This window comes from Mytilus edulis, chromosome 13 (assembly GCF_963676685.1).
Source record: "Mytilus edulis chromosome 13, xbMytEdul2.2, whole genome shotgun sequence".
Lineage (NCBI taxonomy): Eukaryota > Metazoa > Mollusca > Bivalvia > Mytilida > Mytilidae > Mytilus > Mytilus edulis.
In genome coordinates this window covers 61234054-61252115 of record NC_092356.1, presented here as the reverse complement: position 1 = coordinate 61252115, position 18062 = coordinate 61234054, and the positions used below count along the sequence as shown (strand labels likewise).

Sequence of the window (18062 nt, the reverse complement as noted above, 5' to 3'; positions counted from 1 at the left end):
GAACAAATTTTTTTTTTCGCCTATGGCGAAAAACAATCTAATTTTTTTGCGACAAGTCGAAAACAATTTTTTTCTTTCAATTTTAGCATAACATATAGTGGCACCTGAGGGGAAACAAACAATTTTTTTTCTCAGATGAATCAAAAACAAATTATCTTTTTCTCCAAAAACAGGAAACAAACTTTTTTTCCAAAAAAATCCATAGCCCCCACCCCCCAGAAAATCAAATGGTTGCTGCCTTAACTGACATACATGTTTTCGGCAATGCTGACATAATTGTAAATCTTATCCTGCTGATCATTTTTGATGTTTCAGTTTCCAATTTTAAATAGTTTTCTAGATAATAGGCAACTAATTTGTATAGTTAGTTCTAATGGTGTACTGCTACGTCACTGTCCAATGTTCTGGGAGAGTTGTATCCTTCAAAGTAAATTTAACCCAGTCACATTCTATATATAAGTCTGGAGCCTGTAATTGAGTAATATTTGTTGTTTGTTACTGTTTTAAGTTTATTATAATTGTTTTTGTTTAGTGCTGTTGAACCATTCTCCCATGTTTAGAGGGTTGGCACCATCTAACACCTTTATTTTAAACACAGTCCCATTCTCTATCTGCCTGTCCAAAGTCGATCGCCTGTAATTCAATGGTTGTCATTTGTTGCTGTGTAACATAATTGTTTTTCATTCAATATTTTGTACATAAATTAAGCCTTTAGTTTTCTCTTTTGAATTGTTTAACATTTGTTATTTCTGTGCCTTTTTTCTGACAGTGCAGTATGGTTTTTGCTCAATGTTTAAGGCTGTACGCTGACTTAGAATTGTTAATTTCTCTGTCACTTGGTCTATTGTGAATTATAAAACTACCACACCACATATTCTTATTTTTATAAAAATGCTCAAATTTGATGAGGGCAATAAGTACATGTAGCATATAAAGTTCAGCAAATTTGACTTATTTGTAGATCTTGTCTTGGAAATTATATTTATATATAAACAGTGTCTCCCTATCTATAATAGTTTTTGAAAAACAATATGCAATCACACAAACTATTTTTAAAATTGCTTTCTTCAGGCTACAAATCATTAGAAGAGTCAAACTACAATTTCATCTCTGTCTTACTTGTTGTAAATCATGTTTTGCTGATTATTTTTGCTTTATATCTATTGGTTTTCAAGATAGTAAACACCGTTCAAAAGATAACATCCAGAAATAATTTTATTTACAAAATTTCAGATGCTGTAACAATGACATATTGATCCTTAAACCAATAGGGGTTCATTCTCCCCTCATGGGTCATTAACAAACTAAATCTGGTTAAGATATTGGTTATAACTCAAAACATTTTATTTGGGAACATAATATTAACATTAGATATCCAGACACCATCCATCCATCATATCATAAGCTAAAACTTCCTAGCATTTCATTATGTTTAAGTTGTTTTGGGCCATGTTCATCAATAATGCTTCATGATATCTTGGATCTTTGTTCCTGAAGGTTAAGCTTCTGTATACATAGGATCCATGTTAATGATTTTTGGAGGCAATATTTCTCAATATGACGTCATGATATATTGGATCTTTGTTCTCTATGGTTAGGATGCTGTAAAATAGGATCCATATTTCTTAATCTTATGTTAATGATTATAGGATGCAGTATTTCTCCTTTTTAAAGTCATTTTATCTTTGATCCTAAAGGTTATGGAATTGAATACATAGGATCCATGTTGCCCAATCATTTGTTATGTTTTTGGGTCGTGTTTCTCAATATAACATCACAATATCTTGAATCATTGTTCCTCAAGATTATGTATATATAGATCCCATGTTCCCCAGTCATACATGTATGTTTATGTATTTTTAAGGCTATGTTCCTCAATGTGACGTCATCATATCTTGGATTTTTGTTCCTCAGGGTAAACTGATTGTACACTTTGTATCAGTGTTTGACATTACCCAACCTCACAACTGATTCCAACAATAAATTACGATCTTCCTTCTTGAGGTAATCCATTGTCTCTGTGTAATATATGAAGCTTCTTTCTTTTCCATTTACATTATTTAGGAATAAATCTTTCATATGGTTAACACTGTACTCAAGTAATGTAAAAGTCACCTGAAAGCACAAATAATTAAATGTATTTACAGCATTTATCTTGTTTATACTTAAATATATGTAGGACTCTTAAATTGCTTCTATTGGTGGTCACTGTGTTTTTAAAGAGCCTTCCCTGGGTACCACCATGTATGTTTTAATGGAACAGCCCTGAGTTGATTGTATAAGTCATATTTGCACTTTTGTAAATCTTGTATTGCTGATCATTTTAGCTGTTGACAGTTTTTTTCTATTATTTTACTTTGTATAATAATAAACAAGAACTTAAAACAATTCATCATTTAAGGGCAAGACTGAAACTTAAAACCATACAGAATATTATATAAAATTTGAAGTAACAAGCCCTTTTATTTCTCTTTGTAAAATAAATAAAGAATGTTTCCAAGGGACATTGATGTCCCTGCTTGAAACACATACAGCAAATTCTGCAATTTTTCGATTTACAATGGGACAAAACATAAGAATGACAAAAGTGACATTTAAGGGAAACTTATGTTAGAGTGAAGAAACTGCAAATTTAGATTTTGTTTCCTCATTGTAAATGGGGATTTAATTTGAGAGAAGTCAAAGTGAAGCTATCCAAATTATAATTTCATCTAGTTTTGATGGTAATAAGTATTGTGTATAAGTGTCATAATGTTTGGTTAAGACAAAACAGAGAAAGATTACCAAAACTGTAAATTTGACAATTTTCCCATTCATAAAGGGACATAACTCATGAACTGTGAAAGTAAGGCCACCCAAATTCAATCTTTATCTGTTTTGTGGTAATAAACATTGTGTATAAGTTTCATAATATTTGGTTGCTGAAAAATAAAGTTTAATTGTAGAACTTTTCCCATTATAAAGGGACATAACTCAGAAACTGTAAATCATTTGGTTGAGACAAACTAAATAGGTCAGGTGGCTGATGTCACAAACTAAACACCATCCTGATGTGTTGCAATTGATGCAATTCAGTGCATGCAAGAAAATAATGGGTAGACAAAGCAATATTATAAAGTTCATTTCAACAATAAACATGATTATGTATACTAACAAAACAATTCCTTACTTTGGACAGGTCTATTAAGACATAGGGAGGTTAAATTAGTTTATAAAATTATAAAAAAAACAGTGAAACTGAGAGCTCACTGATGATACCTACACCAGCCCAGGAAGTTGTTGAGGGATGAATCTAAAAACACTTCACAAGGTATAGCTGACCTTGAAACCAAATTTCAGAAATTCCTTAAAATGATATCGTTCCTGATGAGATGTGACGAAAAAAATATACCTGGGACAGACAGACAGACAGACAGAGTGAGACAGAGGTAAAACAGTATACCCCCACTTTTTTTAAAGCGGGGTAAGTTTAACCTGTATCTTTTTTTTTTTTATCAAAATCAGTGGATTGATCATAGCTACTGTTTTTTTTTACTTGAGGCCTATTCTATAAATCTCTTACCTGGGTTCCCATGACAATAATTCCAGGAATAAGTTTTTTTGTCTTATCCTTGGTGAAATGTTGACCAGTATATAACTGAGAAAGAACTAGAAGTTGTCCACCATGCTGTGCTAATAGGTTTGGTGGAATTTTCTTGAAAATATGTGGTTCATCAGGAATAGATGTCTTATCATAATCTGAGTGTTCACTATCACTAGATAAAGATAATGATGATGTTGATAATGTTTCAGCTCTATTCTGTCTGGTTTTCTTAAATCTTGTATGTTTTTGTTTCTTAAATCTTGTATGTTTTTGCTGATTCGTAGTTTTTTCCACAAAATGTATCTGAAATTTCAAACAATATCTGTGTTCAATTGCTTTCCTTATTAGGTCGACTCTATTTGTCTCCACGTGACACATTTCAAGCGACATAGAATTATGCAGTGCACGTTTTTCTGGTCTTGTAAGCGTGAACAACACTTTATTATAATTTTTTTATCAAGGTTTACATTAGACAATTTTCCAAAATTAGTGCCAATTAACTATTTTTAAAAGATGCACATTGCAATGCACGCTCAGGTCTACATTAATGTCTTTAAGGATTGTTAGGGAATTTATATTTTAGCTTTATATCAGCAATGTCTAGCAAGTTAAAAAAAATCATTGGGGATCAACAAATTTTTAGTCAGGCATTGAAAACAATAATGTACATGTATATTGAAAATTGAGTTGTTAGTGCTCTCAAGCCTACATTTCTCTAAGTAATCATACAGGTTTGAAAAAAAATTTTAGTTATTGCCCTTGGACAGAAAAACTGGAGACAAATGCAGTCTGTTCACAAATGCTCATCTGTATTCAACATGTTCAAATATTTTTACACTCTTTTTTTTAATTTCATTTAGTTTTGAGTCTTCTTGGTGAAGGTCAATGAGAAAGCCTTTCATTCAAACATACTAAACTAATAAAGTGGTATTTTTCATTTTACATTTTGGTAGTAAAAAATTTGTTGAAACTGAATTAATTTTAGTTAGTTTTGGTAGCTAATATTATAATAGAAATAAAACCTACCAAACTAAATCAACCATACTAAATTAAATGGGAATGTGACCATGGGAAGCCCCAGCTGAAACATATTCATTTATTTTCGTGGGTACCATTTTTCATGGATTATGGAAAACTTGCATGATCGAGGATATTTGATTTCATGCTTTTTAACAAATAGATATAGGAAGATGTGTTGTGAGTGCCATAAAAGTCTGCATACAAGCCAATAATAAATGGGAACAGATGAACCACAAAAGCCACGAAAATTGGTATCCAACGAATAATCAAAGCACTGTAAGCGCTATAGGCAATTAACCAAAAAACCAAGGCAAACATAATTATGACAACTGTGCCAATGTTGTTCAATTTTTTTCTTAAAGATTTAAAAGAATAAACATTAGATATTCATATATTGTACATTTATGCTTATTTAATTAATTAATCATTAAGGCAAATAATTCATATATATAATCAAGGTTTTCAAAAGCAACACATATATCAAGTATATTTTTTTCATGGTCATGAGTTTGCAGTGGTACAAGTTGGCAATTATTGCAGTTGTTCTAGTTGATAGTTAACGTTGGTATTAGTTGACTGTTAGGAGTTCAAGTTGACTTCAGTAAGGGCTTGTAAAAGCATCAAAGGCGAACCCGGGGCCCCCCCCCACTTTTGTGGGAAAAATTTGGTTGATTATATAGGGAATCACTGAACCATGACTGGAGCGGGGTCCTCAGCAGGCCTCCCTTATGAAAAGTTCTGGATCTGCCACTGAGTATGAATTGACTTGCTTCCCTGAAAATTAAACTGAGTTTGTGTTCTACAGTACAAAAGTAATGAGACACAAATCAGACAAATAGATATAGGAAGATGTGGTGTGAGTGCCAATGAGACGACTCTCCATCCAAATAACAATTTATAAAAGTAAACCATTATAGGTCGATGCACGGCCTTCAACAGGGAGCCTTGGCTCACACTGAACAACAAACTATAAAGAGCCCCAAAATTACTAGTGTAAAACCATTCAAACGGGAAAACCAACGGTCTAATCTATATATATATATATATACTACAGGGATCAAAGGTGAGGTCTGACTGACCTGCTCATAGTAAATGTAAATGACCCCCACCTTCACCCCAAGTCCATGATGTTTAAGTTTGGAATAAAATGACAGGTACTTATAGAACAGTTGGTCAAACATTCTTGGGCTTGAAAGATATGTTTTCTTTAAAATGAGTCATATTAAAGTGAAAATTCTTATAGGACCAGAAATATTTCAAAATATATTTAAGGTAAATTCTTAAAACCTACTAATTTTTTTCCATTAATAAAATTTTATAACAAACAAGAAATAATTGTAACATAATCATTAATGCTGTAACGAAGTCTCCCAAACAAAGCCTCCATAATTATTCATTCCCATAGTCGCCTGACATTGGGCAAAGTCTAGTACAGAGTACCCCTATATTTCATTTGATTTTTTATATTGTCCCATTCATGAATATATATGGTTTAGGGGTGGGGATCTTGACCTTTATCAAGTTTTCAAACAGGAGGGGTGGGGTGACCCTAGTGACTTCCCCTATATTTCATTTGATATTTTTATATTGTCCAATACATGAATATATATGGTTGAGGGCAGGGGATCTCATCTGTTTCCAAGTTATCAAACAGGAGGGGTTATTGTGACCCTGAGGACTCTCCCTATATTTCATTTAATTTAGCAGTGATCGGGAAGGACATGTTCTTTTGACCCATACATGAATATATATGGTTTAATTTAAAGGTGGGGATCTCGACTTTTTCCAAGTTCTTGAACAGGAGGGATGGGTTGACCACAGGGACTCCCCCTATATTTCATTTAATTTAGCAGTGATAGGGAAGGATGTGCACCCTGCGCCTATAGCACATATTGACCAGAAATGGCGCATAGAGTGACAAATATAAGCGCCCACGAGGTGCATGATATTTTTTTTTTTACAGATGTCAATTCAAATGGCCCACTCCTTTGACAACATGGCCCATTATTTTTTAAAATGGCCCATTGAATTTATTTTTGAGGGGTACTGGGCCCATAGTAAAAAAAACCTTCCAGATCACTGATTTAGAGGTGGCGGTCTCAACTGTTTCAAAGTTCTCAAACAGGAGGGTGTACAGTGACCCTGGGGACTCCTCCTATATTTTATTTTATTTGTTTAATATTGTCCCTTACATGAATATATATGGTTTAGGGGTTAGGATCTTGAATGTTTTCAAATTCTCAAACAGGATGGGGTAGAGTGGCCCCCAGGGACTCCCCCTGCATTTTATTTGATTAATTATATGGTCCCATACATGAATAAATATGGTTTAGGGATGGGGATCTTGACTGTTTCCAAGTTCTAAAACAGGAGGGGGTGGGTGACCTTAGGGACTTCCCCTATATTTCATGTGATTAGTTATACAGTCCCATACATAAATGTATACGGTTGAGGGGTGGGGATCTCATCCATTTCAAAGTAATCAAAGAGGAAAGGGTAGAGTGGCCCAATGGACTCCACCTATATATCATATGATTTGCTTACATTTGAGTATCATATAATGTAGTTGCACTATTTGTGAAAATAAAGTAAGAAACTTCCAGCTATTTTAACTGACCCATCAAAATTGAAAAAAAATACCCACTGAAATTGTAGTAATATGTCTACACTTTAAAAGCATCTAAAATGCATTATCAACATTTTCCACTGATAAAGAAAATTTATATTGTCACCAGGAACATATATAGTGTTAGATATACTGTATTAATAACATAATATCCAGCTAGATAATAACAATGGCACATATTTCAGCATTTATTGGGTAGAACACAAATCTAAGGTGCTTGCATAAGGCAGCTTAACTGCCTAAAAATGAATCCATAGAAGTAATGAATTCAATTAGAAGATAACTCTATTGTATTTTGGGCTTCCATGGCATCAATTGGTGATTTGATGGTTGAAATTGAGTTTACAGGCGACAAGTTATCGGAGCCAGTAAACAGTTATTTACAACAATCAAATCACCAATTGATGCCACCTAAGCTTAAAATCAACAATTGATGCCATCAGAGCTTAAATACAATGTAGTTATCTCCATTCTAATGAAACAGAAAACAATGTCAAATCATAAATTTATAATCTGTCATAAGTTGTTTTCACTTGTGAATTGATGCCATGTGAATTGATGCCATGTGAATTGATGCCATGTGAATTGATGATGTTATTCAATCAAAATGAATATTACAATTGATGTTGCATTAGAATTGTGAGTCATACCTCTACAACAGACACAGCACACACCACTCTGGGATTCTCAAGTATGTCTCCAGCAAGAATTACAACGTCTGGTTCTGCTGTTACACTTTTCTGAAGGATGTCCATAGTTGACTTAAACATTGGTCCTGGACTGAAAACACAGAAATTATTAATAAAATTGAAAATGGAAATGAGAAATGTGTCAAAGAGACAACTGTCAACGCGACCAAAGAACAGACAACAGCCAAAGGTCACTAATAGGCCTTCAATGCAGCGAGAAAATCCCGCTCCCAAAGGGGTCCTTCAGCTGGCCCCTAAACAAATATAAATACTAGTTCAGTGATAATGGATGTCATACTAAACTCCAAATTATACTCAAGAAACTAAAATAAAAAATAATACAAGACTAACATATGTAAATGTATACAACATGAATAATAGAATAAAGAGATATAAGCTTAGGGTTAGTGTAACAGCAATCAAACTTCAACAAATACCATAGTTACAGAAGTTAACTTAGACAAAATATATTCCAGTATTTTAAAGTCTGTCTTTTAAATAGCATTATATTAGGAGCCTATAAATTCAATGGTGTTGTTGGTTTATGTTAGTCATAGTTGTCTTTTGAAAATTGTTTTGTTTTAAATTATGCCGTAAGTTTTCACAATTGAATTGTTTCATATTTTTCATGTCTGGATCTATTAACGCTGTATAAATATAACGTCACAGTACCAAAATTGCACCTATTCAACAAAAATAACTGGGGAAATCTTAAAAGTTTTCTTTGAGACTAAACAATTTGTAATTTTGTAATCTGACATTTTACATGTCTTACAACATAAGCCATTTCAAATATATTAAAATATACACAAAACGTTTACAGTACGTATCAACATGATCAACAGATGTACCATTCACTGAAAAAGTAGAATCTAACAAAACATTGCTATGAGACATTAACAACGAGTTGTCTTTTAAAAATGAGCAAATAAAATATGTTACAATGTCATGTTTTTCTCTGACGGTTCATGGCATCTTTACACTAAATCCATCAGAATTTGGAAGTGTAATGATCAATAATTTAGATGCATGATTTTTTTTATAAGTTGTAATTGGCTTTGAACTAGCTGTCAGTAACTGTGAGTACTCTCAGATCTGTACTTTGTGTCTTTTAATTGTTCTGATGTACAAGTACCTAGCCAATTATATATATATATAAAAAAAAAAATATGTATACATGTAGCTATATATATAATAAATAAGGATGTGTCTACAAAGTCAACACAGAATTAAAACTTTTATCTGGATCAATAAAAAAAATGTAGGTGAACTATCTGTCAATATAGGTGCAATTTGGGTACCCTTTATTTATAATTATTGTACTTATATAACATGTATAAGTTATTACTTTTATATACTTGTACATTTGTACCATCAACATCTACATGTAATTTTTTTGACTATTGTCATTTTGTTGCTTTTGTATTGGACAAATGTACCTACCCTGCTAAAACACCAGTCATTCTTACAAAAATTGTAAACAAATCTATAAACACAGCTTCTGATCCAGTTTGTCCTCCATATTTCATCAAGCTATCTCCATTATTGAAATCATAACACTTTATCATCAGTATCAAATTTCTAATAAAATGTTCACCAAGATTTGTCAGGACTCTGAAACGAAACAAGAGTAAATCAGATACATGTACACCCAATAGTCATGATACTTACGGCTAAAACCCTCATAGTAATATCTAATAATTTGAAAATGGGTCAGTTCTAGCATTATTTATGTACCAGGACTCTAACGTGTGATGGTACTCTTAAAGTGCAATGGTCACAATAAAGTACAATGGTCTACGCTAAAGTGGGATGGTGTCAGACACTGAAGTGCAATGGGTTCAAAAAAATTTAAGTGCGATCAGATATTATGCTAAAGTGAGATGGTATGACACATTATAGTCCGATTGTGTAACAGGAATGTAGTTCAGACAATGGGTTTTGTTTGTTGCTGAGTTCCTATTACATTTTCATTTATTGTTTTATTTATATATCAAGCTGTAGTCTTTCTCTTTTGAATTATTTTGCACGTGTCATTTTATAACCCTATATATAGATTGTTATGCGGCATGAGCCAAGGCTTTACATTGACACCTGTAAGATAAGATAAGATAAGATAAGATTTTATTGATATAAAAATCCAAAATCTGGATTGTCATCAACACATACACAAAGAACAAACAAACAGTAATCATTACAATCAATTATATGTACATAAAATGGTAATATATATTTTCTTTCTTATCTATCTATTTGACTGAGGAGGTACAGTTTCACATCATAGTTATACAATTTATATACTAAATAACGTAGAATAGCTTAAGTTAGTGAACGTCTGAACTTGTACATCTCACTAATACCTTTTATGCAACATTTACTGACATCATAATCGTTACTTCGAAAAATGAGGTGAAATTTTTCTATGTCTGAAAGATTATTGAAAGATGGTAAAATATCTGAAATATTCTGAAAAAATTTAATTCTCAACTCATTGAGTTTGGTACATTTTATGGTGAAGTGTAATTCATCCTCAACTTCAAATTTACATAGAGGGCATAATCTGTTTTCTAAATCAATCTTTCTGTGTCTGCCCTTTTCAATCATAAGGATACTATTACTAATTCTAATTCTCACAAAGTTTGAAATATCAGCTCTGTCTATATCTAATTTTAAAAAGTCTTCCATCTCAAATTTCTTTTTCAAATCTTTGTAAGTTCTTAATTTATTTCCTCTTTTATCAATAATATTTTTTGAAATAGAATGGTCCCAAAATTTTATGAAATCATTTTTCAATTTTTTATATATAGAAACAGTCAAACGATTTTTACTAAATGAATTTTGATTTTCCCAGACATGGTCAAATCCAACTTTTTCAAATAACAATTTCATTTTAATTTTATACCAGTCTGACTTATTATTAAGGTTTATTTATTCATCATACCCAATTCTCCCAAAACTGCTAAATTTGAAGCAGTTTTGTTAACTCCTAAGACATATTTAGCAAATTTAATTTGTACTTTAACAGGTTGATATAAAAAATATCTAGACTCCATGGAAACATTATTTTTCAACAAAGTATCTAAACATAAAACTTCACTACAATAAAGAAGTATAGGTTTAACACATGAATCAAATAATTTAAGATTTGGTAATATATTTAATTTGTCTGAATGCAAAGTTTTATAAATGCAAAATGATGCTTTCCTTGCTTTTTTACATAAGTATTCATTTGCCTTGGTAAAGCTACCTGAAGGTTTAAATAATACTCCAAGATATTTGTATTCTGGTGTAATTTCTAATAAATAATCTTTGTACTTAAAATTGTGTTTTTTAATTACTCTCCCAGATTTATTGAAAATAATAACCTTTGATTTGTCTATATTTACTGATAAATTCCATGTATCACAATAATTTGATAACTTACTTAAACAATTTTGCAAACCATTTGCAGATTCTGATATCAAAACAATATCATCTGCATACATAAGACGGGCGCACTACGTTTGCGCGCATTTGGGGATTAAAATGTTTTACGTTTGCGCTCAGCTTTTGATTACATTTGCGCGCATTAATGTTACAGGTAAACTCAGGTAAAAATAAAAATAAAAATTAAATTAAATTATAATTGACTATATACTTTTTTTTATTTTCATAATAAATATGACTATCAATTTTTAATTTTGAAAATTATTTCTTAATTCAAACTATATATATTGTTCATATTGAATTATAAAACCAATTATAAAGTGATCATTATAAACTCCGTAGTATAGCTTAATACATGTAACTTCATTGCGAATATTTCAGAGTGAAAAGGATTTAAACGAATAGTGATCGTTTTTAAAATAAGTAAATAATTTAAGTTAGTTTGTAAAGTTACACCAAGGCACAAACATGGAGTTTCGACACGTACCTACATGTAAAGTAATGTAATTATCAATACTTTTACCTTTATGATTAGCTATGTTTTAGCATTTTAACATTTTTATATGTACATATTTCTAGGATTTAGTGCTTGTGCATAATAAAACGGACTTATCTTGATCGAAATCCCACTTCCACCTCATCGTTGGTGAGTAGGGGACCAAGACTAACGGAATGAGTACTTATACTTGTAAATAATTGAACTAATTATAAATAAATAAGTATTATTACCTGTATTTTACCTGAGTTTACCTGTCAAAAAAATACGCGCAATTGTAATCAAAAGCTGCGCGCAAACGTAATGATTTTTGCGCGCAAATGTAATGGTAATGCGCGCAAACGTAATGCACAGCATAAGACAAGATAAATTTACATTATTTATTACAGTAGGGTCACATGTGTTGTCAAATATATTAACCATGTCATTTACATATAAGGAAAAAAGAGTTGGACTTAAAATACAGCCTTGTTTTACTCCCACTTTTGATGAAAATGACGTTGTTTCGCCTTCTGTAAACTTAATTGAGTATTTAACTTCAACATACATATTTTTCAAAATATTGAAAAAACAGCCTGATAAATTATAACAGGACAATTTATACAATAATGCTTCTCTATTAACTGTATCAAAAGCCTTCTTAAAATCAATAAAACAGACATACAATGATTTAGATAGCTTGAAGGCCTTATCAATAAGACATTTTAAGGTTAAAATATGATCACTAGTTCTACAGTGTTTTTTAAATCCAATTTGTTCACTACAAACAATATTATTTTCCTCAAGAAAATCATCCAACCTGTTTGACAATATTTTAGTAAAAAAAATTCCAAAACAACTAGATAATGCAACTCCTCTATAATTAGAGGGGTCATTGAAACAACCATCTTTAAAGATTGGTTTTATAAAATTTTCTCTCCATAAATCAGGGTAGGTTTCACATTTTAATATAGCATTGAAAAAACATACAAACACCTTAGGATTAATATTACATGTAATTTTTAACATTTCATTCAATATACCATCAGGCCCACTTGCCTTTCCAAACTTCAGCTTCTTTGCTGCTTTGTGTACCTCCTCAGTTGTAACCTCAGAATTTAAAATTTCAATGTTTTAATTTTTGTAAGAAGATGTGTGAGTATCTTCATTTTCATAACTATTTATATGATCTATATTCATTAATTTATTAAAATAATTCAACCATTCCTTTGGGGATATATTACAACTGGGGTCATTACTTGCTTTTTCTTTTAATTGATTTACTGACTTCCAAAATTGTGATGGATTCTTGTCTTCAGATTCTAAAATATTTTTTAATAATTTATTTTTAAAAAGTCTATGTTTTTTTCTGGTTAATTTGTTAAATTCCTTTTTATTTAAAGCAACTTTTTGTCTCAAATTTTTGTCCCAAGGATTATTACTTAAATTCCTTGCCAATTGTTTCACATGTCTGTACTTAACTTCACATTCATCATCATACCACAATTTTTTCTTTTTTCTCCTTTTCTGAAAATCTGATTTATTTGACATATTTTTTATATCATTTTTACTTTTTGTTGTAGCACTTATCAAAAAAGAAGAAAATTCAGAAACTTTTTCATTTAATTTTATACCAGAACCTTGCTTATCAAGTGAATTATTAATATTTTCTAGGTCTTTACATAATTTTTCAAAATCAAAATTTAATAAGGTTGACTTAAAAGTAATTTCCTTCCTATCATTCCATCTAATGTTTCTCATACTTTTCTTTAAACAGTCTTGTAAATTTCTATCAGTAACTTGAGATAAAATTTTTACATGTATAGGACAGTGATCAGATAGTATAGGATTGAACTCATCTACCTTAAAACTCACAATGTTTTGTAAAAAATTTGAGTTACAAATGCAATAATCATCAATTGAGGCTCCAATATAATTATGATTTGTTGTTTTCCCTATTGAATCACCAATGGTTCTACCATTTAAAATTCTAAGTTGTGCATCAATGCATAAATCAACAATATTCTTTCCATATTCATTTGTGTTTTGATGTATTTCAGTATTACGAAATTTTTGTATATTATCTGCCACATAATTAAGTGGTAAAAAATTGTCAAGAACATGATCTGAGTCATTTACTATAAAATCTTGTTCCCCTTTGTTCATGTTGTTAATGTGAGCATTTAAATCCCCCATTACCATAATATCTCCCATCAGACTAAATTTTGAAATTTTATTATACATGAACAACATTTGGGCTTGGATGAATAGTTTTTACTACATGTACATCTTCTTATTTTTTTTTTTTAAAAGTATGATAGTTGTCCAAAAAGTGTAATTGGTTAAACTGCAGTATAATTAGTATATCAAATTTAGTGGAAGCCATTTTTTTAATAAAAATAAAATGGTATGTTAGACAATGCCCCGGGTTAAACGTCATACATAAAGTTGCAAACATCAATGACATTAGGTCGGGGATAGCGAGTTGTTGTATTGGCGATAATTTTTTATGATGATGCTACACATCTGTTTGACAGGTTGCTGTTTAGTTGATATATATATTCATTATTTAAAGGAAATAACAAACTATATTGTATTTTTTTTATAGAATTATTCAATAAGAAATTAACTGTTTTGATTAAATATAAAAACGAAGATGTGGTATGATTGCCAATGAGACAACTATCCACAAAAGACCAAAATGACACAGACATAAACAAATATAGGTCATCGTACGGCCTTCAACAATGAGCAAAGCCCATACCGCATAGTGAGCTATAAAAAGCCCCAATAAGACAATGTAAAACAATTCAAACAAGAAAACTAATTCTTTTTACAATTTTTCAAATTAAGTTAACCTCTTCCAGCAACAACCAAAAAATCCAGATTGTGATCATTTGTTTTTTTCTTCTTTCTTTTCTCGTGTAATAAAAATCCTTAAGGGCATACTCTACAGTTACAGGGGAAGTAAAGACCTTGCTAGCCTCAATTGTTATTTTTGCGACATCAAACTATGATTTAACTGGAAAATTTTTAAGATTTCGACTGATTTTTATTAATCAAACTTATCTAACTGGAAAACTAGTTCATGGACCCCTCTGTTTCAAAATGCCATTTGGTTTGATTACGTTAGAAGATAATGTTAGCCAATATATGAAAACGTAAATATTGCACTTTTTTTAAATTTGATAAATGTGCAGCAAAAAAATGATGTTTTTTTTACTACATTCGTTCGTGTACATTTGATAAATATGCACAAATTTAAAGGACATTCATCATTGTTCATATAAAACAGAATTTACAAATACATATAATTTAACAAAAAACAGCTTGTGTTTATCTTTTAAAACACAAAATTTATGTATTTCTGGCGAACAAGGCGAAAAGAATTATGTCCACAAATCCAAATTTTGAGCAAATATATATAACATTTGGACCTCTAGACATTTTACTCAAAAAGTAGCACATGATAGAAGCAAGGACGTATGTTAGTTATACGTCCTTGATTTTTGTAACAGTTGATGTGAGCACACCACAGGCACTTGTTTCTGTCAATATATCATGTATATGGGAGTTTACTATCCATACCCGTAAGAAAAATCACTTTGTAAGGGTATGGATAGTAAACCCCATATATTGACAGAAACAAGTGCCTGTGGATGTGAGGCATTGCATGTAAGGCATAAAAAAAAGAAAAGTAAAATAGCCTTTCGTTCAAATAATTATTTGACTCATTGAAAACCCTGAACATTGTGTTCATGGACTTTTACCTTCCATTTTCAGTAACATCTTCTTTGATGCTGTCTATTAATAGCATTTCTAATCTTTGACTAGTCCAAATAATTATGACGTCTTGAAAGGCTATTATAATTTTTTTCTTTGACGCCTTACATCAACGTCATAACGCCAAACTCATATATTCAGTTGGACTTTGATAGGGAATTTAGTGCTTTATAAAAACGTTTAGCTGATTTCTCCTCAAGATGCTTCATTAAAGGTGTATAAAATATATTTTTGAACCAAACTCGGTACATTTTGACCAACCTGAATTTCCGGATAATGTAAAACAATGGTTCCGGAAATTCGGGTTTTACCGAGTTTGGTGTAAAAATTATTTTACAATCTCCTAAATAGAAATCAGACAAACGTTTTAAAAAATGCAGTCGACATGTTCCCGCCTCGGATGGAATTGTTACTTATATTATTATTTCTGTAGGGATTAATTGGAAATATTTTGCACAAACAAACACATAAAAGGTAAGAATTTTAATATATGCATTTTGTTTTAGCCTTCATTGAAAATTTGATGGCTAAATTGGGTCTCAAAGTTGAGAGCAAAATATGCTCTCAAAGTCCAACCGAAAATGGCGGCTTCAGCATTATGACGTCGATGTAAGGCGTCAAAGAAAAAATTATAATAGCCTTTCAAGACGTCATAATTATTTGGACTAATCTTTGACTGGAATAAACAAGCAAGTCATTGGTGTCAAATGAGAAAGTAAAACAGTTCTCTAAAGTTTTCACAAATTCTGATTGTTCTGAACTTAAACCTTCAGACATCTCTGTTTCATTGTAAACCATGTCAAGTATTGTCGATATCGTATCTGGCTTATCTTTATAATAGACTCCAACGGAACCCAGGTCTTTAATATCCCAGTCCGTTGTACAGCTGGGAAGTTTGTGACACCGAGATCGACCAGGATACCTCCCCTCACGGCAACGATTCGTGTGTTTAAAATTGACATGACATGATCTGGGAAGACTTGTATTATGAGGGTTTTCATTTTCAAGCTGTAATACACCTGATCGCACGTTCAACCCGTCCTGAGTTTCTTCAAATTCCATTATTGTGTAGTAAGTCACCTTACGGTATAGGGACAGAAACTAGTAATTGATGTACAATATGTTTATCGCGGGTATTTTATACAATTAGTTTCACTCACTGGTTTCACTGGTCTGATCTGCTGATACATGTCATCAGAGACATATAATACAATAATTATATGTCTCTGATGTCATTTATAACAGGGACTTTCGAGTCCTTTCATAAATAGCAGAGACATATATAATACAATATTGTGTGTCTCTTATGATAGTTAGGGAGCTACCATTTGATTTTTATGGGGGGGCTAGGATGAAAAATTTTGTCCTGCATTTTTTTTTAGCTGTAATCTCTGTCCTGCCTTTTTATTTTTCACTCTGTTCGGTCCTGCCTTTTTTTTTTTTAGTTTATCCTGACTTTTTTTACCTAAATTGTCGTCCTGACTTTTTTTTTTTGCAAGTGTCTCATCCTGCCTTTTTTTTTTACTCAAAACTCCTGTCCTGCCTATTGTTTTCAAATTTCATCCTAGCCCCCCCATAAAAATCAAATGGTAGCTCCCTTAATAGTGTTTTTTTTTTATTTCCAATAAATAAACTCATCATATATATATATATATATAGATGCCAGCACTAAATTTAGTCTTCTCTTCTTCTTTAGGTTTTCAGTAGTCCTTCAATGATTTGAAGATTATTTACTGTTTGCGCGCGCAGCTAACCTATATATATATATGTTACAGTAAATAGGTGAAATTAGGAATTACACGTAATTACTAAACACTTCAGTAAATACCTGTAATTACTAGCCAATTTAGTAATTACATGTATTTACTATTTGTTTCAGTGATTACTGGTAATCACTGATTTTTTTTGTCATTTTTACAGCTATTTACTAACTTGATTTTTTTGTTTTAAAATTAAAAACATAATTCAAGATACCAAATAAGAAAGTAAAGGGGTAGGGATTTTAAGGGCGCTAACTTAAGGAAGTAGGAATATAATGCACATCCAAAGTGCATACTATTTAGTGTTTGTGAATTGAAACTGGAAAATGGTTGTTTTATAGGTTTTGAAATTCCGTAAATATATGTATGCAAGACGATGATATCTATCCAAAATCAAACTAAAATCTCCATCATGCACTGTGGTTCAAAACTTTAAAAAAAAACTTTCTCCAAATATCCTGGATTTCTACCAAACTTGGACAGAAGCTAAATGTTTATGATCATAAAATAATATCCAAAAGTAAAGTTTGAAAAAAAAAATCCTTTTTTTTCGTATATTACTTATAAATGGACTAGTTTTTTCCCAGTTAACATTACATACACTCTGTAGTTAAAGTTTTTAAAACATTAGATTTTATAAACCATCCTGGATTTGTACCCAATTTTGACTGAAGCTTCTTACAGTACTAGTCAAAAGATA

General features: G+C 31.2%; 1 protein-coding gene across 1 annotated transcript; it reads right to left on the bottom strand.

Annotated features, from left to right (window-relative positions):
- Positions 1–1197: 1197 nt before the first annotated feature.
- LOC139500020 (uncharacterized) lies at positions 1198–16715 on the bottom strand. The gene is made up of 6 exons (XM_071288712.1): positions 16281–16715; positions 15590–15651; positions 9362–9532; positions 7880–8009; positions 3563–3886; positions 1198–2115 (listed from the first exon to the last, which is right to left on the bottom strand). The coding sequence occupies exons 1-6, from the start codon at positions 16662–16664 to the stop codon at positions 1939–1941; spliced, it is 1248 nt and encodes a 415-aa protein (XP_071144813.1). The 5' UTR covers positions 16665–16715; the 3' UTR covers positions 1198–1938.
- Between the last annotated feature and the right edge of the window lie 1347 nt (positions 16716–18062).

Bases quoted from the DNA above. Each gene is read 5' to 3' on its own strand.
- LOC139500020 (XM_071288712.1), bottom strand. From the start codon at position 16,664: ATGGAATTTGAAGAAACTCAGGACGGGTTGAACGTGCGATCAGGTGTA. The intron at 8,010-9,361 runs GTAGGTACATTT...CTGTGTTTTCAG, and splicing joins ATGACTGGTGTTTTAGCAGG to TCCAGGACCAATGTTTAAGT. The intron at 3,887-7,879 runs GTATGACTCACA...TTGAAATTTCAG, and splicing joins GTGCTGTGTCTGTTGTAGAG to ATACATTTTGTGGAAAAAAC.